General features: G+C 44.0%; 1 protein-coding gene across 1 annotated transcript in view; it reads left to right on the top strand.

Annotated features, from left to right (window-relative positions):
• ehbp1 (EH domain binding protein 1) overlaps positions 1-26162 on the top strand; it is a 384927-nt gene that overhangs the window by 326675 nt on the left and 32090 nt on the right. Inside the window, exon 23 of the mRNA XM_078405706.1 lies at positions 22946-23045. Within this exon, the coding sequence (XP_078261832.1) occupies positions 22946-23045 (100 nt within the window). The remainder of the gene's footprint in view (positions 1-22945; positions 23046-26162) is intronic.

Here is a 26162-nt window from a genome sequence, read left to right as displayed (position 1 = left end):
ACATTAGTGCCCCGTTACACACTACTGCCCTGTTACACACTACCTCCTGATAATCCACTGTTCAGCCATTTGGAAAACCCATTGGTTCAGCATCGGGCACACTTCGTGATGCTTTGAGCTCTACTCATCTCCCCTGCTCCCCGCAGGTGCCCAGTCTCCCCCTAGTCCCCTCTCTCCCCTAGTCCCCTCCCTCCCTGAGTCCCCTCTCTCCCCTAGTCCCCTCCCTCCCTGAGTCCCCTCTCCCCCCTAGTCCCCTCTCTCCCACTGAGTCCCCTCTTTCCCTGAGTCCCCTCTCCCCCCTAGTCCCCTCTCTCCCCTTGTCCCCTCTCTCCTTGAGTCCCCTCTCTCACTGAGTCCCCTCTCTCCCTGAGTCCCCTCTCTCACTGAGTCCCCTCTCTCCCTAAGTCCCCTCTCTCACTGAGTCCCCTCTCTCCCCTAGTCCCCTCTCTCCCCTAGTCCCCTCTCTCCCCTAGTCCCCTCTCTCCCCCAGTCTCTACCAATCCCCACTCTCTCCGAGTCTCTCCTGCTCCCAGCTCTCCCTGATCTTGGGTTCCCCAGCTCTTGAAACATATTGAGTTGAATGGAGAATTTATTGTGATCAGCTTATTCGAACATAGAACAGTGCGGCACAAGAACAGGTCCTTCAGCCCACAATGTCTGTGCCGAACATGATGCCAACTCTCATCTGCCTGCACATAATCCATATCCCTCCCTGAGTCCCCTCTCTCCCTGAGTCCCCTCTCTCCCTAAGTCCCCTCTCACTGAGTCCCTTCTCTCCCCTAGTCCCCTCTCTCCCTGAGTCCCCTCTCTCCCCTAGTCCCCTCTCTCCCCTAGTTCCCTCTCTCCCTGAGTCCCCTCTCTCCCCTAGTCCCCTCTCTCCCCTAGTTCCCTCTCTCCCTGAGTCCCCTCTCTCACTGAGTCCCCTCTCTCCCCTAGTCCCCTCTCTCCCCTAGTCCCCTCTCTCCCTGAGTCCCCTCTCTCCCCTAGTTCCCTCTCTCCCCTAGTCCCCTCTCTCCCCTAGTTCCCTCTCTCCCTGAGTCCCCTCTCTCCCCTAGTCCCCTCTCTCCCCTAGTCCCCTCTCTCCCCTAGTCCCCTCTCTCCCTGAGTCCCCTCTCTCCCCTAGTCCCCTCTCTCCCCTAGTCCCCTCTCTCACTGAGTCCCCTCTCCCCTCTAGTCCCCTCTCTCCCCTGGTCCCCTCTCTCCCCTAGTCCCCTCTCTCCCTGAGTCCCCTCTCTCCCTGAGTCCCCTCTCCCCCCTAGTCCCCTCTCTCCCATAGTCCCCTCTCTCCCCTAGTCCCCTCTCTCCCCTAGTCCCCTCTCTCCCACTGAGTCCCATCTCTCCCTGAGTCCCCTCTCTCCCCTAGTCCCCTAGTCCCCTAGTCCCCTCTCTCCCACTGAGTCCCCTCTCTCACTGAGTCCCCTCTCTCCCCTAGTCCCTTCTCTCCCTGAGTCCCCTCTCTCCCCTAGTCCCCTCTCTCCCCTAGTCCCCTCTCTCCCACTGAGTCCCCTCTCTCCCCTAGTCCCCTCTCCCCCCTAGTCCCCTCTCTCACTGAGTCCCCTCTCTCACTGAGTCCCCTCTCCCCCCTAGTCCCCTCTCTCCCCTAGTCCCCTCTCCCCTAGTCCCCTCTCTCACTGAGTCCCCTCTCTCACTGAGTCCCCTCTCTCCCCTAGTCCCCTCTCTCCCCTAGTCCCCTCTCTCCCCCAGTCTCTAACAATCCCCACGCTCTCCGAGTCTCTCCTGCTCCCGGCTCTCCCTGATCTTGGGTTCCCAAGCTCTTGAAACATATTGAGTTGAATGGAGAATTTATTGTGATCAGCTTATTCGAACATAGAACAGTGCGGCACAAGAACAGGTCCTTCAGCCCACAATGTCTGTGCCGAACATGATGCCAACTCTCATCTGCCTGCACATAATCCATATCCCTCCCTGAGTCCCCTCTCTCCCTGAGTCCCCTCTCTCCCTGAGTCCCTTCTCTCCCCTAGTCCCCTCTCTCACTGAGTCCCATTTCTCCCTGAGTCCCTTCTCTCCCCTAGTCCCCTCTCTCCCTGAGTCCCCTCTCTCCCCTAGTCCCCTCTCCCCCTGAGTCCCCTCTCTCACTGAGTCCCCTCTCTCCCCTAGTTCCCTCTCTCCCCTAGTCCCCTCTCTCCCCTAGTCCCCTCTCTCCCTGAGTCCCCTCTCTCACTGAGTCCCCTCTCTCCCCTAGTTCCCTCTCTCCCCTAGTTCCCTCTCTCCCTGAGTCCCCTCTCTCCCCTAGTCCCCTCTCTCCCTGAGTTCCCTCTCTCCCCTAGTCCCCTCTCTCACTGAGTCCCCTCTCTCCCCTAGTCCCCTCTCTCCCCTAGTCCCCTCTCTCCCTGAGTCCCCTCTCTCCCCTAGTCCCCTCTCTCCCTGAGTCCCCTCTCTCCCCTAGTCCCCTCTCTCCCTGAGTCCCCTCTCTCCCCTAGTCCCCTCTCTCCCCTAGTCCCCTCTCTCCCCTAGTCCCCTCTCTCCCTGAGTCCCCTCTCTCCCCTAGTCCCCTCTCTCCCCTAGTCCCCTCTCTCTCCGAGTCCCCTCTCCCCTCTAGTCCCCTCTCCCCTAGTCCCCTCTCCCACTGAGTCCCCTCTCTCACTGAGTCCCTTCTCTCCCCTAGTCCCCTCTCTCAGAGTCCCCTCTCCCCCCTAGTCCCCTCTCCCCCTAGTCCCCTCTCTCCCCTAGTCCCCTCTTCCCCCTAGTCCCCTCTCCCCCCTAGTCCCCTCTCTGACTGAGTCCCCTCTCTCCCCTAGTCCCCTCTCCCCTAGTCCCCTCTCTCTCCGAGTCCCCTCTCCCCCCTAGTCCCCTCTCTCCCCTAGTCCCCTCTTCCCCCTAGTCCCCTCTCCCCCCTAGTCCCCTCTCTGACTGAGTCCCCTCTCTCCCGTAGTCCCCTCTCCCCTAGTCCCCTCTCTCCCCTAGTCCCCTCTCTCCCCCAGTCTCTACCAATCCCCACTCTCTCCGAGTCTCTGCTGCTCCCGGCTCTCCCTGATCTTGGGTTCCCAAGCTCTTGAAACATATTGAGTTGAATGGAGAATTTATTGTGATCAGCTTATTCGAACATAGAACAGTGCGGCACAAGAACAGGTCCTTCAGCCCACAATGTCTGTGCCGAACATGATGCCAACTCTCATCTGCCTGCACATAATCCATATCCCTCGATTTCCTGCCTATCCATGTTCCTATCTAAACGCCCATTAAATGCCACTATCATATCTGCCTCCACCACCACCCCTGGCAGTGTGCTCCAGGCCCCCACCACCCCTCTGTGTAATAAACCTGCCCCACACATCTCCGTTAAACCTTGCCCCTCTCACCTTAATGCTGTGCTCTCTAGTATTGAAACTGTCCCTCTCACCTTAATGCTGTGCTCTCTAGTTATTGAAAATTTGCCCCTCTCACCTTAATGCTGTGCTCTCTAGTTATTGAAACTTTGCCCCTCTCACCTTAATGCTATGCTCTAGTATTGAAACTGTCCCTATCACCTTAATGCTGTGCTCTCTAGTTTTTGAAAGTCAGTTAATGAAAATGCCTGCAGCACCAAAGTGCCATAACTGAAGTTGTATTGACGAGTGGGCTGCATTGAGACAAGAGTGTCGGGGTTTGTCAGTGTGGATATTGAGGTCTTTCATCAATGGGACACAATTCGTCCTTACAGGGACAGTATTGTGACCAAGTAACCAGGCAGGTCTTGGAAAGTCTGACAAATGTGGCATCACCATCCAAATAGAGAGTGATCAGTATTTCATCTTTCTAGATCTGGGGTTACTGGGAATATAAATAAAGCAGAATTCATAGACCAGGAATTGGTCCTTTGGCCCACAATAACTATGCTGAACATGGTGCCAACTTAAACTCATCTCTGCCTACATATGATCCATATCCCTCCATTCCCTGCATATCCTTGTGCCTCGGTACACGTAACAATAATACACTAAGCTAAAGTGTCGAAAAGCCTTTTAACTACTTATTCTCAATGTAATGTTATTTTAAAACATTATATGAACATGTGTGAATGGCGCCTGGCCCTTGGGGTCTCTTGTGTGATATGTACAATCATATTCCCATATATTTACTCACATTCCCATATATATACTTCACGGTGGCACAGTGGTAGAGTTGCTGCCTTACAGCGAATGCAGCGCCGGAGACTCAGGTTCGATCCTGACTGTGGGCGCCGTCTGTACGTTGCGTGGGTTTTCTCCGAGATCTTCGGTTTCCTCCCACACTCCAAAGACGTACAGGTATGTAGGTTAATTGACTGGGTAAATGTAAAATTTGTCCCTAGTGGGTGTGGGATAGTGTTAGTGTGCGGGGATCTCTGGGCAGCGCGGACCCGGTGGGCCGAAGGGCCTATTTCCGCGCTCTATCTCTAAATCTAAAAATAAATTGCCATATATTTACTTCATAAATTGCATACGATTTTGCAAATATATTGATAAATATTTGAATAATCAATGGTTTTCAAGACAGTTTTCTCACCGGTTCTGCTAGTATTCTACAATTAATATCTACATCTTGTTTGCCATATGTTTTAATACCATATGTTTCTCGGACGGGCTTAACACCTTTTACGCCCAGTTCGATGCAGACAACACAGCGCCCACCATGAGTCCACAGGTGTGCAGGGGGATTACCACACTGTCCTTACAAACGGCAGACGTGAGGCGGTCCTTCAAAAAGGTCAACGACCGCAAAGCTCCAGGGCCGGATGGTATTCCAGGGCGGGCCCTCAGAGTGTGTGCTGATCAACTGGCAGAGGTGTTCACCAACATCTTCAACCTCTCTCTGAATCAGTCTGTGGTTCCCACCTCCTTCAAAGCATCCATCATCGTTCCTGTTCCAAAGAAACCAGTAACCTCCTGTTTAAATGACTACCGTCCTGTCGCACTGACACCAGTCATCATGAAGTGCTTCGAGCGACTAGTCAAAACTCACATCTGCTCCTCTCTCCCTGACACCTTGGACCCTCTTCAGTTTGCATATAGACCAAACAGGGCCACAGATGATGCCATCACCATGGCAACACATACTGCGCTCACCCACCTGCTCACCCACCTGGACAAAGGAAATACATATGTGAGAATGCTCTTTATTGACTGCAGCTCGGCATTCAACACTATTATTCCCCCAAAACTCCTCCCCAAGCTCCTTGATCTTGGACTGGAGACCTCCATCTGCGGATGGATATTCGATTTCCAGACGGGCAGGCCCCAGGTAGTTAGAATTGGCAGCCACACCTCTTCCTCACTGATCCTCAACACAGGCACACCACAGGGCTGTGTGCTCAGTCCTCCCCTGTACTCCCTGTTCATGCACGACTGTACTGCTAAGCACAGCTCAAACAGCATCCTAAAGTTTGCTGACGACACGACCATCTTGGGCCTCATCACAGACAACAATGAGACGGCCTACAGAGAGGAGGTAAAGGCACTAAACAGCTGGTGCCAGGAAAGTAACCTCTCTCTCAATGTCAGCAAAACTAAAGAGATGATTGTGGACTACAGGAGACAGCAGGGGAGTGGACACCTTCCCATCCACATCAGTGATGCTGAGGTTGAAAGGGTCAGCAGCTTTAAGTTCCTCAGTGTGCACATCACTGAGGACCTTTCCTGGACACTGCACACGGACACAATAACAAAGAAGGCCCACCAGCGGCTCTTTTTCCTGACAAACTTCTACAGATGCACCATCGAGAGCCTGCTGACGAGCTGCATTACATTCTCGTACGGGAACTGTTTTGCCCACAGCCTCAAGTCTATCCAAGGACCCAAACAGTATTTCCAGGTGAGACAGAGGTTCACCTGCACCTCCTCCAACCTCATCTATTGTATCCACTGCTCTAGATGTCAACTTCTTTACATCGGCGAAACCAAACGCAGGCTCGGCGATCGTTTCGCTCAACAACTTCGCTCAGTCCGCCTTAACCAACCTGATCTCCCGGTGGCTGAGCACTTCAACTCCCTCTCCCCCTCCCACTCCCAGTCTGACCTTTCTGTCATGGGCCTCCTCCAGTGCCATAGTGAGGCCGACCGGAAATTGGAGGAACAGCACCTCATATTTCGCCTGGGCAGCTTGCAGCCCAGTGTTATGAACATCAACTTCTCCAACTTTAGATAGTTCCTCTGTCCCTCTATTCCCCTCCCCCTTCCCAGATCTCCCTCTATCTTCCTGTCTCCACCTATATCCTTCCTTTGTCCCGCCCCCCTGACATCAGTCTGAAGAAGGGTCTCGACCCGAAACGTCACCCATTCCTTCTCTCCTGAGATGCTGCCTGACCTGCTGAGTTACTCCAGCATTTTGTGAATAAATACCTTCGATTTGTACCAGCATCTGCAGTTATTTTCTTACACTGCCCACAGCCACAAATCACTACAGAGAGTGGTGAAGACGGCACAGCACATCACTGGCAACTGTCTCTCGGCCATTCAGGACATTTTCTACCGGCGGTGCCTGCAGAAGGCACGCAGCATCATCAAGGACCACAGCCACCCAGCACGCAGGCTGTTCTCCTTGTTGCCGTCAGGCAGGAGATACAGGAGTATGGCCGCACCTACCACCAGACTTAAGAACAGTTTCTACCATCAGGCCATCAGGCTAATCTCTCAAAAAACACATTCACATCATATATGTTGATTATTTTAATATTGTCTTTTTACCTTACTAATGTTTTTTTAATCTTATTTATCCTTGGAATATTACTGCTGAGGTGACCCGTTGTCTTGTCAAATACATTTCATTGTATCGTTGACCCTGTACCAACCCACATATGGCAAATAAAATTATTATTATTATTATTATTAATTGGTTGGTATGAATTTTGCGTTCTCTTCCATAACCCAAGGAAACACTCATTCTCATCCTAGTCTGACTGAAGATTTAAACCAAAGTACGTGAGGCGCATGAAAATGTTTCCTGCTTAGAAATACAAACAGCAGAGACAGGCTCTAAGTATATTATCAGGCAAGTTCTTTCAGAAACGTATTGCTAAAGAAGCTTAACATTAATTATTGTAACTTTGGGAAGATTACATCCACAGTAGCCTTGTAAGAAGCAGCATACACTTCTTGACCTCAAATGCTACAGCTTTAAGACATAAGAATGGCATTTTACCAACTTTAATGGGATAACCAGTATAATCTTTCAGCAGTAAGGGAAGAAAAAGTCTTGTGAGCATAATACCCTGTGCGTTGTGTTGGAAGCTGCCAGTGATGTCTGTGCTCATCGTGCTGCATTGGTCTGCACTTTGCATTTTTAAATCAAAACGGATGCTGCTGCAAGCACTGGGTTTCTCAGTTTGGTTGTGGCTGGCAGCAACATTCACTCTGTCCTCACACACAACCAGCTTTAAGCTCTCTGCAGACACATTTTTTTTTCATTCTTGACCAGATTCATTCTGGTCGGCTCCAACATTGAATTTATGTTGCCAACTAACATACCTTCAGGGAACCGAGATTTACTCTAAATTCAGAGTAAATCTTTTGTCCCTTTCCAAGCCCCAGCTCATGAGATCCTTGTTGCTACATCACACGGTACTTCCAACCTTGGACTCCTATCATATGGTAGGATTTGTGTTATTTAAACATTTTCCGATGTATTATCAATTTAAGCACTTTATTAAGTACTTCAATATATTAATAAATTGTTCACTTAATCTTCTTTGTCGTAACACGTTCAGGTTACATGTGAACAAAGTTGATTTACACTTTTTTTGTCCAAATCGTTATTGACAGTGGTGCAAACATGTCTTACAGATGTGATTGGCATTGTGTGCTCTGGTTCCATTCGTAGCTCTTTTGCTGTGAAATTTGAATTTTAAATGTTTATGACAACATATTAAAAAAATGTGTATTTGAGTTTAACCACTGACTAAGAATGTGAATCGTTAAATAACGTGAGGTTCCCATCCCCCAAATGTTCAGGCATCTTAGACGTGGTGTCAGACTTCAGACATTCTTCAACAATCAGATGAAAAGGGATTGCAGGAGATTAGTGGAAGGGATGCTGAAGGCATTGTCATCAAATCTACAGATGCATTGCATCTACACAAGTTTTTAGAGAAATTCCTTATTTCCTAAAGAAAAATAATTTTAGTTCTCGAAGATTCTCATGGCAACAAACTGCTACAGGGGAAGAACGCTTATTAAACTAGCGTTAATGAACCTGTACTTATTAAACCAGCGTTAATGAAGCTGTACTTTTCATTGTTATACTAACTGAGCAAGTGTACATGCCATGTTGGGCCAGCATGTGATCTAGCAGATTAACATTCTTAGCAGAAGGTTTCCACATCAAAACCGTTTGTTTGCTTGCAGATTGATCTTAGTGCTTAGTGAAAAGCGGGATTCACAAAGTTCTCTTCTATGAAATTTTACATTTGTAAAAAGATTATAAGATTGAAAGAATTAAAGTTTTAAAATATAGAGATATATTTGGAATTTCTTTTTAACAGGAGTTGACTTCCTGTTGTACTTGGGCAGTAATATTTAACATAATGTGCCATTGCCTTCCAGGTATATTTTATTTTAATATTATTTTTAATCTTCTTGGCTCACAGTGCTCAGTTTTCTTTTGTTCCTGGTGATGATCTTATTTTAGTAATCCTTTCATTTATTGTTTGACAATCCATGTTTTTAAATATGCGCCTAACCAATACTGGTATAAATTTGGAATAAATCTTTCAAGTGGAGCAAATAATGCTGATATTTTGAATATCAGAAAGAACAATCATCAAAGGTTAGAGCTGAGGTGTGGCATTTTGGTAAATGTTTGGTGGAGATACCCAGGGTATGGAGAAGTATGAATTATGTGCAGGAGGTGAGAGTTGGTCTTGGCATCATGTTCAGCACATTGTGAGCGGAAGGGCCTGTTCTTGTACTGTCCAATGTTCTATGTTTCCTGCGCATTCTTCCAAGCCTTCAAATCCTTTCTTAAGTGGGGCACCCAGAACGGGGACATGCTATCTTAGTTGGGTTGGAACAGAGTTTCTTCAAGATTCATCATAGCTTCCTTGCTGTTGTACTCTCATCTTCGTTTCTAAAACCCAGGATTCTGTGTGCTTCGTTTATCTGCTTCTTCACCTGTCCTTGCCATTTTCAATGGATTACAGGGAGAGGGATGGACTGAATCACGCAGGTAATCAAGAAAGGGGTCATGTGAGTGTGGATGAGGAAAGCTGACATTTGAAAATAATGGCCATAGCTGGCATTTTATACGGAGAAATGGCTTGTGAAAGATGCAACGTTATTTGCTTCTGGTGCATGAACGTGACGACATGTTTGTGCTGTGCATGTGTGACAGTTCATAGACAATAGACAGTAGGTGCAGGAGTTGGCCATTCAGCCCTTACAGCCAGCACCGCCATTCAATGTGATCATGGCTGATCATGTCATAGGGTTCAGCTTCTTGAGGAAACCACAGGCTAGAAAAAGCAATGCTTCCATTAATATTAAGGTAGAATATTGTTGTTAAGTAAAGTGAAATTGGATAAAACCAGCAATGAATTTATTTCCAGCCAATGGTAGAATATCCTAAAGAGAGAATTTGCACTTGTTTGTTTCCTCACTCACTTTGCAAGCCTTCAGTGTGTAAGTGTCTGCAATATGTTAGTCATCTGCTTCCTCCATCACACTCACTACTAACTAAGGGCTGAGAATGGTTTGACCTCAAGCTTCCCAATATACTTAGGGAAAAAGTTACACAGGGGGGATTTCAAGGCTGCAATTTAATCTCAAGAGTTCAGGCGACTGCTTTTAGAGCTCTTGCAGTTGTGATGTTATCTAAACACCTTGATGAGATTACTGCCTTATAATCATTCTACGTATCCATTTTTTTCCATACAATTATTTTTTTAAGACTCAATTAATATTAACATAATAGACCATTAGTTTCCTTCAAAACAAGTTTATTTTGCATTAGTTTTTTTCATTGGAGCCATATGTTAACTATGCCTCTATCGATAGTCATTGTGTTCGTGGCACTTGGGTCCAAGCTGTATAAAACCTGCAAGTCTGGAGCTAGCACTTGCAGCTTCCTAATTGCCCCTCATAATTTGTGCCACCCAAAAATGTTATCATTTAATTACATCAACATAGCAACCAAAATGAGTCCGTTGCATCACGTTTCAGTTCCTGCAAAAATGTTTAAAAAAACAGCAACATTACAGTTTAGTCAATCTCGAGCTATGCCATTCCTTCTTTCAGATGCACACACTGATTCACACAAGGTGGTTTATATGCAAATGTTTAAAGCATTTACTGGGTAATGTGCTTGGTAAATGTAACTACATATCCTGGAGAGGGAGCAGTCAGTAACTAATGGGAGAGGTGGGGAGAATTATGCAAAGAAAATGAGGACTGTCAACAGACATTGGCATTTCTTTTGTGGAAGAATTCTCCTGGTGTTTCTCACTTGAGACTCGTAGTGTTTGCTGAAGTAGTAGCTCGAATGAGTATCAATGGCTGTGAGTTGATTTACTTCCAAATCTTGGTGCAATAAGAATAGAAAAATGACTATTATCAATACTTAGAACTAAACCTTAATACTTATTTCACTCTTAATTAAATGTACTTTAAAACTTTTAAGAACTGATAGTTTAAATTGTCAAGAAAATCAACATTGTAAGTGTCATTAAGTTTCCGTTGGTTTCTTTACATGGCTTATCAAGGGTGCTTTTAAATTACATTTTCCTCTAATCCACTTTTATTAATCTAATAGTTTTAGTCCCCATCTTTTGCAAAAAGTGTTTGCTGAAATGGCCGACAACAGAGGTGAATTGTGTAAACAATATATGTGGGATTCCTATACAGTATTTCTGTTAAATCGGCTTTGAAGGATTTGAAAATGTGCACTGTGTGGCTCACTCACGATCAGCTGCAACATTGATAAGTAGCCATGAGCAAACGTATTTACGTGGTATTGGGTTTTGAGGTTCTCAAAGTGGCAAGTGTGTTGGAAGATAGAAGCCAACAAATAAATTAAAATAGGCCTAAATCCATCAAATAATAGAGGTAGTGTTAAGGCAACCCATGGTACTGAGCTAAACAGGGAGATTACCTCTGAGTTTTGCATCAGTTGTTTCCAGCTGGGTGGCCTCGTTTGTCAAGTCCCTATAATACAGGAGAACATGCAAATGGCACAGCTAGAGAAGAAATGCATTTTAAACCAGCAATGTACAGAAATCAATTATTCATTGTGAATCATCTTTCCCTCAAGTCCATAAAAAGAACATGTGAAACAAGATTATCTGAGGCATTTCTTTTTGAAATGTTCTTGTTTTTATATTTTCCTAGGTATCTACTGTCAAAGCAAAACTATCCTTTCTTTAAAAACCCATTGCTATTTTCTAAGTTTGGCAATTGGAAGTTAGACTAGTGTGATGAGCTTTACTGGGCTTTCAATAATTTAGGTACAGTAACATTTCAGTGATGTGAGGCCAAGCAGCAAAGAAGAGAAACTCCTTTTAAACAGCTTCACAAACGTAACTTTGAAGCTGTGCTTTGAGAATGAGCAGATTATGGCTTGCCTGGTGACTCCTTCCAGTTCTCTAGGCAATGAGCTGTTGACATTCTTGTGGGTCATCATCGAAGGCAGGAGGGCAACAGTAGGGCTTTAGCAGATAAATTCACTCAACAAAACCTCTTTCCATTTCTTTATATATTGACAAGTTTTTGCATGACAGCAGCATTGCTTATCAAAAGAAACCCCATTTTTTATTTGAATCATCAACACAGGATCACCATATTTTTCATTCCTGTCTGATTATTGGAAGTTAAAAAATTGGAGTAAAACATGAATTTATTTTCACAATATATTTAGTAATTTAAAGAATGCTTTGTTTCTGAAAAGTGCTGCAGTCAAATGTTAATTCAGGGCAAAATCAATATGTGATAAGATTTTCTTAATCCTTTTCTTGTTCAGTTGATCAATCTTTGATTTCCTTTCCATTTTCAAAAAAAAAATCAATCATTTGCTGTTTAAAGTGGTCCTTAATGCAGATGCTGCTAATTCAGAGACTTGTTTAAAGTTTAACAGAGAAGACACCTATAGATTGAATGTGCAGGAAAAGCCTGCCATAATGCAGAGTAAACCAGAGCTAACAAACACCCTGCTGTGCTGAAACCCCCCCCAAGACAAAGGGACAATGAAGTCGAGAGTTACGAGCGGCAGCTTTAAAAACGGCAAACTAGGCAAACTATACATCTCCCTCGCTCCAATTTTGTCCGAATGCTAATGAGCCAGCTCTGATCTCCCCTCAGCTTCCCGTGTTTTCCACATCTTCAAGGACCTCATGGTGCTAGCAAAATAAAGACCACTAAATGAGAATTTCCAACACTTTTTGTGTTCAGTCGTGATGCTTTTCACTTGACTTGCTCATTGAATATTCTAAACTAAAAAGGCTGCAACAGGGGGTTAGCTATGAACTTTTTAACTGGGTAAAATTTATACAAAAGTAAATTAGTGTGACAGCGGAAATATGAGAAAAATTTCTGATTAATTTCCTCTTCATAATATCAATGACACCTTTGGTCCCACTTGTCGTTCTCCGACACTGGAAGCTGGTAAACAGTGAATGAAGCTTGTCTTATTCACCGTGACTGTTTAGTGGGTTTTTAATAGCAATGTACTATATAAAGGCATCAGGAAGTACTGTGCATTAGCAATTGAGATCAGTAGTTAATAGGATGATGTCTTTTAGCTTTTGTCACAAGATTATTAGAAAGGATAGGTTTTCTGTCTAGATCATTCCATGCTTTTAAGAGCCTGTTGAACATAAGTGCCAAAATGCAGCTTTCTCTGCACTGTTCTCCATGTCTGGTAAAAGCCCTTTAATAGAACACCTTTTATAGTTTTACCAGGTGATTTTTGTCATTGATCTCTCAGCTTCTCTTGCAGTATTAATTACTTGGAGCGTTCTGCTTTTCATGAGATGCTTGTGGTTTTCCTGATATCCAAATTACACAAGCAACCCTCAAGCAGGCCTTAGCATTCGCCATTACTTGTCAGCATTTGTATAATGATATTAGGCAGTTTTATTCAATGGACATTCTCTACATTAAACTATTAGGTGATCAAAAGTTAATGCTCAGTAAAGAGTAATTGGATTATAATTACTGCAGTAAAATTGTTAAATTATATGATGTGTTGATTTGTTGGATTTTTGACGAGTCCAATAAAAGATAGTAATTTTTCATAACCAGTATCAATGCAAGTATTATAATTATAGATAAAGAATAATCAGAATGTTCTCGTTCAAAGTAATGATTTTAACGGCCCAACCCGTCAACAGCAAATGAAAAATCCACATTATCATTTGATTGGCACAATCAATTCTTTCGTTTTGCTCTCAATTTTACTTTAGTTTTAATACAATTCATTGGCGGTAATAGACAATATATCAAAGAGATTTTCTGTTATTACCATGGCAACAATAGTCTTGTGTTTCAAGTTGGACTATTGCATATTGCAAGAAAACCCATGGAGTAGTTGAATTTAAAGCAAGGGACAGAATGATCTTAAGTATTTTTCAATTATCTTAAAGAGTTTGAATAAATAGATGCATAGGGACAAATGAAATTCCTGTGTTGATCTCTATTCAGTGAAGGAAGGGTGGCTCATTTTCACAGTAAGCAAAAATGTGAATATTCCGACATGTATTGAGGTTTTTGGTGTTGACAAAACATATTTTGTAGCATTATGCTTTTATCTTTCCACGTTTGTAGATATTTCACCTGGAAATATATCATTAGAGAAGGGTAATTAAATTAGTGCTGTAATCTCTCACGCCCAAGATGTGTTTGTTCTAGCTGTTGGTATTAGTTGAATTGTGTTATCCCTTCATATGCAAAGAAAATGCTGTGTGGCAGAGGGAATTGGATACGTACTATTGACACAGCTCTTGTACAGACGTAGCTGGCTATTATTGATGCTTCACTGTAATAAAATAATTTCATCATTTCCTGCAAATCGCCGTTTTGAGGCTTAAATAGAGTCTTGGAAGTTACCTGGATTTTTTTGCACATGTTGGCATCTGTACCAGGGGAAAGTTAAACAAGCAAAAATGTTAGCTTCGGGGTTTTTTGTTTTTTTTAAACACCAACAGTACGAGTTTTAAACAACAAAAGCAGTGTGCTTTCATATCTAATCTTGAGATTAGGTATTGTGACAGAAGCTAAACTGCCTTTTTATGGTGCCAGAAGACAACCTTTTTTTCTCCCTAACAAGACTGGCCTACCACCATTGCCCACTCAACGTAATTAAATCAATCCTTTGTACTTCCCATTTTCTCCTCTGGTGACAGTGCTAGATCTGATTATATGCTTCATGCATATTCAAAGTGTGATGCTGACAGCTCTTTAATTAGCTCTTACTTAATCAGGACCAACAATGTCCAGCTTGTTCGTTTTACACTTAGACGTTAGAAGTAGAAACAATTGAGCAAAAATGAAACATAAGGCATTCATCTGAAAAATGTCCTTTTACAAGTGTTCTGCTCCATAAGATTATATTGGATTAAATAGCAAGTGGTTAAAGTTGAAATTAGAAGTCCTTGTTTTGATTAGACATTAATAAGTTTTGTGATTTGATAAATCTGTTTTGGTCTTCAATTGCAGTTACTAATAACAGGATTAATTTATCTCTGGTATTACTTTCAGTAAGCTATTTTAATTTGAAACAAAGACTTGAATGAACATATCACTTTCTCAACTAAGAAATAATTAGTTCTTTTTAAGAAGAATCGTGTATGTTTGATTGTTTGGGTGAATTCTAGTGTAGTGCTCCTACATTTGGACAAATTGCCATCAGTACTAATAAGGCTTTGAAGTGTATTAAAATAATAAGGCAATACTTTTGAACGCACTTTCCATATCCCAACTTCTGAATGTTTTACTGCATTTGATTCTATGAATGCAATGAGACATGCGGGTCAGAGACCGTCACTGTTTGTACCTCTCCACTGCCATTGCTTTGTTATCACTCCTTCCCTTTTGTTCCCAGCTTGTTGTTTCTGTTGAATAACTCTGATGTTCCTACAATATGAGTCCAGTTACTGATACGTGTCAAATCAAACATATTTTGCATCCATGTCATACAAAATTCACTGCTTCAAAATAGCATTACACAGTTCAGAAGAGTATCTGGGTTAATAGTCCATAAGCTGTTTTCTAATTCCGGTTTTAGCTGCAGACACATGTTCAACCAAGTAATAACCCCTGAGATTCCACAAAATGTGTGTGATTTGGAAAATATTTTTCACACCCATAAATAAATTATTTTATAGTTGGTGCTTTAAAAAGACATTTTGTGGTTAGCTAGCTGATCGTTTGTGGCCATGCCCCTCCCTAAGTGTAGTTTCTCCAAAGCTACAACTGCCTGAGGTACCTGCACTGCTCCCGATGTAACCTTATGATCAACATTGATCCATGCTTGTCCAGAACAAAGCTGTAGGATTGCCCTGCAAGCCCCCCACCTCTGTCGTTCCTCATTAAAACACTCCTTATTGCCAACCCCTGGCCAAATATTTGGACATCTACCCAAACATTTCTGTCTTGGGTCCGGTGTCAGATTTTGTTTGATAATCCTCTTGTGAAGTACGTTGGGATGCTTTGCTAAAAGTTAAAGTTGCTAAACAAATAAAGCTGTTCTTGTTGTTATTCTGATATAATTGAAATTCAAAATAAAAGCAGGAAAGAATTGTTTAACTGCTGCAGTTTCCGGTCAGATTTGCTTCATAAATATATTTGAGTAGATAGTGTCCTGGGTGAGGCTGGAGTGAAGGGACTTGGTTAGCAGATGTGGTAGTTGCTCAGCCCTGTGTATTCATATTGAAATGTCATATTATCGAGAGAGCACACAGAAACAGGCCCTTCGGCCCATCGAGTCCACGTTGACCATCAACCACGCATTTACACTAATCCTTCATTAATCTCATTTTTTAATTCTTTGCACATTTTCAACTCCCTCCAGATTCTGCAGTCACCTGCACACTGGGGGCAATATACAAGCACCAATTAACCTCCCAACCTGATATTTTGTTGTCTCTTACCCACAGAGCTTTCTTCTCTTCATATAAAAGGCCTGAAAGATATTGTTGAGACAAAGTAACTGTCCTTTGAGTGCAGTGCTACTGCCAGAACATGGCAGTTCCTCTGTGCAACAGCTGTGAATCGAATTAGATGATCATGTCAAATAGCAGAAGTACTTACAAATATATTTTTCATTCAGAATTCCAGTGTAATCTTAACACTGAAAATCCAAAGTCCAACTGTAGCAAAAATCCAAGGTTGTACGAAATCTCATTGTATTTTTAAAATAGCGAATTTAGAAACACAGGAACCGACCCTCCAACTCACAATGTGTGTGCTGAACATGATGCCAAACTAAATGAATCCCTCCTGCTCACATGTAATCTAAATCCCTCTATATATCATGTGCCTATCTAAAAACCTCCTCAACACCACTATCATATCTGCCTCCACCACCACCCCTGGCAAGTCAAGTCAAGTCAAGTCAAGTCAAGTCAAATTTATTTGTCACATACACATACACGATGTGCAGTGAAATGAAAGTGGCAATGCCTGCGGGTTGTGCACAAAAAGAATTACAGTTACAGCATATAAATAAAGTTAATAAGTTACTATTAGTGTCGACAAAAATTTAGTCTCTGGGGTTATAAAAGTTGACAGTCCTGATGGCCTGTGGGAAGACACTCCGTCTCATCCTCTCCGTTTTCACAGCGTTCCATATCCACCACTCTCTGTAACAAAATACTTGTCCCGCACATCTCCTTTAAACTTTCCTCCTCTCACCTTAAAGCTATGCCTTCTAGTATTTGACATTTCCACCCTGGAAAATAGTTCTGACTCGACCCTGTCTATATCTTTAATTAATGCTATTAAATAGGTCCTTATTAGCCTCTTTGTATTCCTTTATTTTTATTATTTTATTTTTTAATAGTTGGCTGACTAGTGTAGAATTTTGGAAGACGCATACATGCCATGAACAAGATCATGGGTTTGCATGATGGATGGAAATGTCATTGACGGTCCTTTGTGAAATGTCTTTTGTCATCTTTAGTGGGCAGGTGTCAATAAAAGGTTTCTCACACTTTCACACAAATCGGCAGAGGTGACTTGCAGTCAGTGTAGAGTTGGTGCACACAGTACAGTTTCCAGCGCAGGCCAGGTACAGGAACGGCTGCCTGGCTGCAGTCAGCACCCTGCTCATGTATGAAATGAGAATTAGTGATGGGACGGGGCAGGTGGTTTTCTTCCTTGTCTAAACTTTGCTGAATTGAACCTTAAAATGAAAAGTATTCTGTTCTACAGGGTTGATAACTTTCAATTTGAGGAAAATTAATGGTAAAAGTTCATCCCGTTTTAGTGGCACTGAAACTCGAGTTTGGGGCATACAGATGTATCTTGTACAAGCAAAGATTAAACTAAACACAAGGAGAATATTATGTCAAAGCTGAACCCTGAAAATGCTCATGAGGTCGGGTAGCATCAATGGAGCGAGAAATAAGTTCATGTCATTGGAGCAGAATTAGGCCGTTCAGCCCATCAACTCTACTTCGCCATTCAAAGATGGCTGATCTATCTTTCCCTTTCAACCCCATTCTCCTGCCTTCTCCTCATAACACCTAACACCCGTACTACTCAAGAATCTGTCAATCTCCGCCTTAAAAATATTCATGGACTTGGCCTCCACAGCCACAGTACAAAAGGCTGGTGTGCATTTAGAGCAAGTTCGCAAAGCTGCAACAGGATGTTTCTGTTTATTAGAGGGGATTGAGTGCGAAGGTTATATGCAGCATTGTGTTGGAAGGAACTGCAGATGCTGGTTTAAACACAAGATAGGACAAAATGCTGGATCAGGCATTTTGCGGGTCAGGCAGCATCTCTGGAGAAAAGGAATGGGTGACGTTTCGAGTCGAGATCTTTCTTCAGACTGAAAGTCACGGGAAAGGAAAACGAGAGATATAGATGATGATGTAGAGAGATATAGAACAAATGAATGAAAAAAGTAACAATGATAAAGGAAACAGGCCAATTGCTAGCTGTAGAGAGGTGAGAATGAAAAGCTGGTGTGACTTGGGTGGGGGGGGAGGGATGGTGAGGGAGGGAATGCAAGGGTTACTTGAAGTTAGAGAAATCAATATTCATACCTCTGGGTTGTAAGCTGTACTTGATATTCGAGGTGGGACAACATCTGGACCGGTGTACCGTGCTGGCCTCTTTATTGAAGAAAGGATGTATGTACTATGGAAGCAGATCGGAGGAGGTATATTCAACCAATATCTGGACTGGGCAAGTTGGCTTATGCGAGGAGGTTGGACAGATTATGCTGTTTTCCACTGGGCCTGAGAAGAGTGAGAGGGGACTTGATTGAAACTAAAAAGATCCTGAGGAGTCTTGGAAGGGATTTAGTGGGAGAATCTAGAACAGGGAAATCACTTCAAAAATGAGAGCTTGCCCATTCAAGACAGAGGTGATGAACTATGTTTCCTTCAGTGAGTTGTTAGTCTTCAGCATTCTCTTCCTCATTGGCTTGTTAATTGTAGCTCCTGTGACTGGAGATGTAAACGGGTGGAGATAAAGAGTCATCAACCTGTAACATGAACTCATTTGTCTCTCTTCACTGATTCCCTTTTATAGACAATAGACAATAGGTGCAGGAGGAGGCCATTCGGCCCTTCGAGCCAGCACCACCATTCAATGTGATCATGGTTGATCATTCTCAATCAGTACCCCGTTCCTGCCTTCTCCCCATACCCCCTGACTCCGCTATCTTTAAGAGCTCTATCTAACTCTCTCTTGAATGCATTCAGAGAATTGGCCTCCACTGCCTTCTGAGGCAGAGAATTCCACAGATTTACAACTCTCTGACTGAAAAAGTTTTTCCTCATCTCCATTCTAAATGGCCTACCCCTTATTCTTAAACTGTGGCCCCTGGTTCTAGACTCCCCCAACATTGGGAACATGTTTCCTGCCCCTAACGTGTCCAACCCCTTAATAATCTTATATGTTTCAATAAGATCCCCTCTCATCCTTCTAAATTCCAGTGTATACAAGCCTAGTCGCTCCAGTCTTTCAACATATGACAGTCCCGCCATTCCGGGAATTAACCTAGTGAACCTACGCTGCACGCCCTCAATAGCAAGAATATCTTTCCTCAAATTTGGAGACCAAAACTGCACACAGTACTCCAGGTGCGGTCAGATTTCTACCGTGGCCAATTGTCTGTCCTCATTCACTGCCCTCAAACCCATCCAATTAGATCAATTATGTTAACAACCCTGGAACACCCTCTCTCCTCCAACAAGCCCTGCCACACTGTGTCACCTGCACATTCTTGGTCTCCACCCTATCACAGCTATTCCCTTTGTTCTTCCGGTTGCCCAGCACTACTCTGCAGCTTAAAATACACCTGTCTTCACACTTTTTCCATTTCTAATGAAGGGTCATCAACCTGAAACATGACCTCTGTTTCTATCTCCATCGCTGCTGATTTCCCAGCTGAGTATTCCCAGCGATTTTTTATGTTGTGCGCACAAGAACACACTTCTGGCCATCAAGTCCATGCTGGCTGTCACGGTGATTCATATCCCCTTATCTCCTGTACTTCTGTAACTTTCCCTCACCTGCATATGCATCCCACCTGATTTTCTTGGCCATTCATTGGTACTAGGGTAATTGACAAAAGCCAATGAACCTACTAATAATAAATCTTTAGGACGTGGAAGGAAGGCAGAACTTGCGGCGGTCATTAAGAGAGCATTTACACAAGCAGCACCCGAGGTGATTAACACACTGTCAATATAAGCTGCAAGTTGATTAAATGAAAATCAAAGAAACTGCAGATGCTGGAAATTTAAAACAAAACAGAATATGCTGGAGAAACTCAAAAAGTTAGGCAGCATCTTTGTCAAGAATTCAGGTCTGTGACCCTTTGTCAGAACTATATCAAAAAGGAAATATTCACTGAAAGCAAGGTTTTGGCTCGTCTATCACAGCTTCTAGCACAACAGCAGTTAGCCATCAGTGCCACCTGGTTGGTAGAGTTTGATCCTGAATGAGCCGTCTCAATGTGGACATGAGCTGAGACTGGTTTAGGCATTGTAACGTTTCCATCTATGTAGCCAAACAAATGTCAGCATTTGCTTTCATAGCTCCATGCAAAGTTTCACCATGTGAGCACCAATGATATTCTACCCCAACTAAGAGCCCAGATCCTAGTTTAGTTTAGTTTATTGTCGAGTGTACCGAGGTACAATGAAAAGCTTTTGTTGCGTGCTATCCAGTCAGTGGAAAGACAGTACATGATTCCAATGGAGCCATTCACAGTGTACAAATACATGATAAGGGAATAACGTTTAGTTCAAGGTAAAGCCAGTAAAATCCGATCGAGGATAGTCCGAGATGTGTAGGAAAATAACTGCAGCTGCTGGTTCAAATTGAAGGTAGACACAAAATGCTGGAGTAACTCAGCAGTCAGGCAGCATCTCAGGAACACCTCCGCTCAGTTCGCCTTAACCAACCTGATCTCCCGGTGGCTGAGCACTTCAACTCCCCCTCCCACTCCCAGTCTGCCCTTTCTGTCATGGGCCTCCTCCATTGTCAGAGTGAGGCCCAGTGCAAATTGGAGGAACAGCATCTCATATTTCGCTTGGGCAGCTTACACCCCAGCGGTATGAACATTGACTTCTCCAACTTCAGATAGTTCCTCTGTCCCTCTCTTTCCCCTCCCCCTTCCCAGTTCCCCCACTGTCTACCTGTCTCCTACTGCATCCTATCTTTGTCCCGCTCCCTCCCATGACATCAGTCTGAAGAATGGTCTCGACCTGAAACGTCACCCATTCTCTTCTGAGATGCTGCCTGACCCGCTGAGTTACTCCAGCACTCTGTGAAACGTCACCTATCCATGTTCTCCACAGATGCTGCCTGACCCGCTGAGTTACTCCAGCACTCTGTGAAACGTCACCTATCCATGTTCTCCACAGATGCTGCCTGACCCGCTGAGTTACTCCAGCACTCTGTGAAACATCACCTATCCATGTTCTCCACAGATGCTGCCTGACCCACTGAGTTACTCCAGCACTCTGAGAAACGTCACCTATCCATGTTCTCCACAGATGCTGCCTGACCCGCTGAGTTACTCCAGCACTCTGTGAAACGTCACCTATCCATGTTCTCCACAGATGCTGCCTGACCCACTGAGTTACTCCAGCACTCTGTGTCTATCACCAAGGATAGTCCGAGGGTCATCAATGAGGTGTGCTGTGAGAGAGCAGTGCTGAACTGTCTACATCCTTGTGGAGCACGAGTGTTGAGGATTATCGTGGAGGATGATTTGTCCCCTATCCTCACTGATTGTGATTGGGACCCTCGGACTATCCTTGACCAGACTTTGCTGGCTTTACCTTGCACTAAATGTTATTCCCTCATCATGTATCTATACACTGTAAATGGATTGATTGTAATCATGTATTGACTTTCTGCTGACTGGTTAGCACGCTACAAAAAGCTTTTCACTGCACCTCAGTACACATGACAATAAACTCAATTGTGAACTGACATAAATAGTAGTTCAGCACTGCTCTCTGGTTGTGGTAGGATGATTCAGTTGCCTGATAACAGCTGGGAAGAAACTGTCCGTGAATCTGGAGGTGTGCGTTTTCACACTTCTATACCTTTTGCCTGATGGGAGAGGGGAGAAGAGGGAGTGGCCGGGGTGAGACTGGTCCTTGATTATGCTGCTGGCCTTGCTGAGACAGCGTGAGGTGTAGATGGAGTCAATGGAAGGGAGGTTGGTTTGTGTGATGGTCTGCAATTCACTGTAATTTCTTGTGGTCTTGGATGGAGCTGTTCCCAAACCAAGCTGTGATGCATCCTGATAAAATGCTTTCTATGGTGCATGTGTAGAAGTTGGTGAGAGTTGTAGGGGACATGCTGAACCTGCTAAGCCATCTAAGGAAGTAGAGGCGTTGGTGAGTTTTCTTGGTCGTTGCTTCAATCTGGGTGGTGCAGGAGAAGTTGGTGGTGATATTGACTCCTATGAATTTGATGTTTTCAACCATCTGTACTTCAGCATCGTCAGTGCAAACCGGGGTATGTGCACCACCTCACTTCCTGAAGCCCATCACTATCTCCTTTGTCTTGCTGACATTGAGAGAAAGGTTGTTGTCTCGACACCAGGACACGGGGTTCTCAATCTCCTTCCTGTGCTCCGTCTCATCCGGCCCACATGGGGATGTCGTCTGCAAATTTGTAAATGGAATTAGATTTGTTAATGGCTGCACAGTGGTGGGTGTACAAGGAGTAAAGAAGGGAGCTGAGAATACATCCTTGTGGAGCACGAGTGTTGAGGATTATCGTGGAGGATGATTTGTCCCCTATCCTCACTGATTGTGATTGGGATCCATTGGTCAGGAAGTCAAGGATCCAGTTGAGGAGATGAGCATTGACTCCAAGTGCCGCGCGGATGTGAGGGGAAGGACATCACTGAAGGTGCAAGGTGGAGCACAAGTAAAAGCGGCTGGAAACTGATGGGCTTTGTATTCCTAAAAAGAAATAAAGGTCAAACAGTGGCTTCAGTAGTGAGCTGGAGTGGAGTATATAAAATGGTAGCTAAACAGAGAGAGAGAGAGAGATACTATTGAAATATCCTTCTTGAATATCCTTCCTAGCTATATAAAGAAACGCAGGAAATGTATTTGGCAAATGAATGTAAAGCAACAACAATAAGTGAAACAATGTCAAATGTAGCAGAAATCAAACCATGGTGCATGTTTCAAGTTTTAAAATGTTGTGGTAAGCGACGTTTACTGTGTAGTAGATGATGAAGTTAACCTTTCTGCTGTTCCTTGTTATTTATTACCTGCCAGCAGCTGTTGACCAACGCTTTGAAACCTCTTCTAGAACTCTTCATTTCTGTTTTTCAGGAAACAATAAAGAGAAGGAGGAGGCGATGATGCAAGAGTGGTTTGTCTTGGTTAACAAGAAGAATGCCCTGATAAGACGTCAAAACCAACTTTCACTTTTGTAAGTGGAGAGAAAAATGAACAAATGAAAAGTATGTTGTCAGTGTGCATAGTGATGTAATAGTTTGCCTTTGTGTGTATTTGGAGCACTGTGTTTGGTTTTAGTCACCCTGCTGCAGGAAGTTTGTGTTAAGATGGAAAGAATGCAGAGAATATTTACCAGGATGGTGCCGGAACCTGAGGGGCTGTGCTATCGGGAGAGGTTGGGTAGGCTAGGATCTTATTCCTTGGAGCCCTGGAGGCTGAGGGGTGATCTTGTAAAATCTTGAAGGGAATAGATAGGGTGAGTCTTTTTTAGAGTAGAGGAATCAAGGACTAGAGGACATATGTTTAAGGTGAAAGGAGAAAGATTTAAGAGGAATCTGCGTGTGTTCACACTGAGGGTGGACGAGGCAGGCCCCAAATGGAGGAAGGTCGAGGGTGACGAGGACGAAGGATGAGGGTGGTCCTAAATGGAGGAAGGTCGAGGGTGACGAGGACGAAGGATGAGGGTGGTCCTAAATGGAGGAAGGTCGAGGGTGACGAGGACGAAGGATGAGGGTGGTCCTAAATGGAGGAAGGTCGAGGCAGGTCCAATAACAACACTTGAATATTTTGGTTAGGTACACGAATAGGAAAGATATTTAGCGAGCTATGGGCCAAACAAAGACAAATACTTAGTTTAGATGGAGCAACTTGGCTGGCATGGATGAGATGGCTGAAGGGCCTGTTTCGGTATGACAAGTTCACAAGTTATAGCAGTAGATTTAGGCCTTTTGGCCCATCAAGTCTACTCTGCCATTCAACCAAGGCTGATCTCTGCCACCTAATGATTCTGTGATAACAATTATTTCACAATTCTGAAAGTCAATTATAACGTTTGAACATAATTCAATTATATAGTGCTTAGAACATTTGCAATATTTATTCTTGTTACTTACAAGAGAGAGTTAGATATAACTCTTAGGGCTAACGGAATCAAGGGGTATGGGGAGAAAGCAGGAATGGGGTACTGATTTTAGATGATCAGCTATGATCATATTGAATGGCGGTGCTGGCTCAAAGGGCCGAATGGCCTACTCCTGCACCTATTTTTTTATGTTAATTCAGTTTATAAGTACTTTAAACTTTCCACTAATATTCAGTTCCACAGTTTAGAAAGAGCGAGGAATGGTTGATAGTAAAAAGTGGTTGGTGTCTGGCTATGGATTTGTATCCTTATGAAAATACATGGAGGAAATATAAACCACTCACATTTCTTCTCGTGTACTGAGTTAATATTCCAAAATATCTTTCAGTATGTGGATGAAAATATGAATCGCAGAGCAGGAGATAGGGGGTTATGGTCAAAAGTATAGAATATTACTGAGGAAGATCATGTGAGAGAAAGGACTTCCAGAGGAAAGGCATATAAATGGTGAGGAATGGAGGGGCAGGACCAGGAACAAGTAGGCCCAGTGTGCAAAGAGCAGCATGTGCAGACAGCTGGTGGAGAGTGGAGGCTTCTGACTCTTTACTGTAAATGGTGATCTACCACCCCGTGCCTTTGCAGCATCCAGACCCATCAACAAGAAATATGACGTCTCGGACAACTTCAACAGCACGGTCGAGACCATTGGGTCTGCCTGCTTCTGCCATTTCTTTCCCTCCTTTTTGCTCACTAGCCTACAACACGTTTAAGTTTCTCCCTGCTTCAGTTTAGTTTAGGGATACAGCGTAGAAACAGGCTCTTGGGCCCAATGCTCTTCGTCTACGCCAACCAATCATCACCCATACATTGTAATTTTGTCTCACTGGGTTGTATAAATTTATACTGATTAGCTAATTAATTTATTGCATCGTATGGAAGTCGCATTCCCAATCTCGTTGTACCCCTGTACAATGACAATAAAGATATATTGTATTGTATTGTACATTAGTTCTACCTTACACACTAGGGATTATTTTACAGAAGCCAATTAACCTACAAACCTGCACATCTTTGGAATGTGGTAGGAAACCGGAGCACCCGGAGAAAACCCATGCGGTCACAGAGAATGTGCAAACTCTGTACAAACAGGACTCATAGTCAGGATCGAACCCCAGTTTCTGGCACTGCAAGGCAGCCACTGTACCACAGTGCCGCCCTCAGGCTTAACTTTGCTAACTGATGTATCTTATATCTCCCCCAAAGGGTCTCCAGCAAGGTCCCATTGGTGGGACCCCAACCCCTTGTTGCAGTTTCTCTATCCAGTTGCAGTCAGCAGATCAGAGAGGCCTCCCTTCCCACCCAGGAGCTGCTGTTTCCACCAGTGTCCCTGAAGGTTTTAGATCTAAAAGCAGTGCATCAATGTCTCTGCCAATCTGACAGCCAGCTTATCTCACTATTAATTAGTGAAACAGTGTGGAAACAGACCCTTCGGCCCACCTTGCCCACACGTGCCAACATGTCCCACCTACACTAGCCCCACTTGCCTGCGCTTGGTCCATATCCCTCCAAACCTGTCCTATCAGTCTGAAGAAGGGTCTCGACCCGAAACGTCACCCATTCCTTCTCTCCCGAGATGCTGCCTGACCTGCTGAGTTACTCCAGCATTTTGTGAATAAATCGATTTGTACCAGCATCTGCAGTTATTTTCTTATACTATCCATGTCCCTGTCTAACTGTTTCTTAAACATTGGGATAGTCCCAGCCTCAACTACCTCCTCTGGCAGCTTGTTCCATACACCCACCACCCTTTGTGTGAAAACGTTACCCCTTGGATTCCTATTAAATTTGAGAGGGAGAAGGTTAAATCGGAAGTGTCAGTGTTGCAGTTGAACAAAGGAGACTATGAAGGGATGAGAGGAGCTGGCCAGGGTCGACTGGAAAGGGATCCTAGCAGGAATGACGGTGGAACAGCAATGGCAGGAATTTCTGGGCATAATCCGGAAGACGCAGGATCATTTCATTCCAAAGAGGAAGAAAGATTCTAAGGGGAGTAGGAGGCAACCGTGGCTGACAAGGGAAGTTAGGGATGGAATAAAACTAAAAGAAAAGATGTATAACAAAGCAAAGAGTAGCGGGAAGCCAGAGGATTGGGAAACTTTCAAAGGACAACAGAAGGTAACAAAACGGGCAATACGGGCTGAAAAGATGAAGTACGAGGGGAAGCTGGCC

This window comes from Rhinoraja longicauda, chromosome 9 (genome assembly GCF_053455715.1).
Source record: "Rhinoraja longicauda isolate Sanriku21f chromosome 9, sRhiLon1.1, whole genome shotgun sequence".
Taxonomy (NCBI): Eukaryota; Metazoa; Chordata; class Chondrichthyes; order Rajiformes; family Arhynchobatidae; genus Rhinoraja; species Rhinoraja longicauda.
The sequence above is the reverse complement of the archived record's forward strand: the minus strand, read 5'-3'. Positions and strand labels throughout refer to the sequence as shown.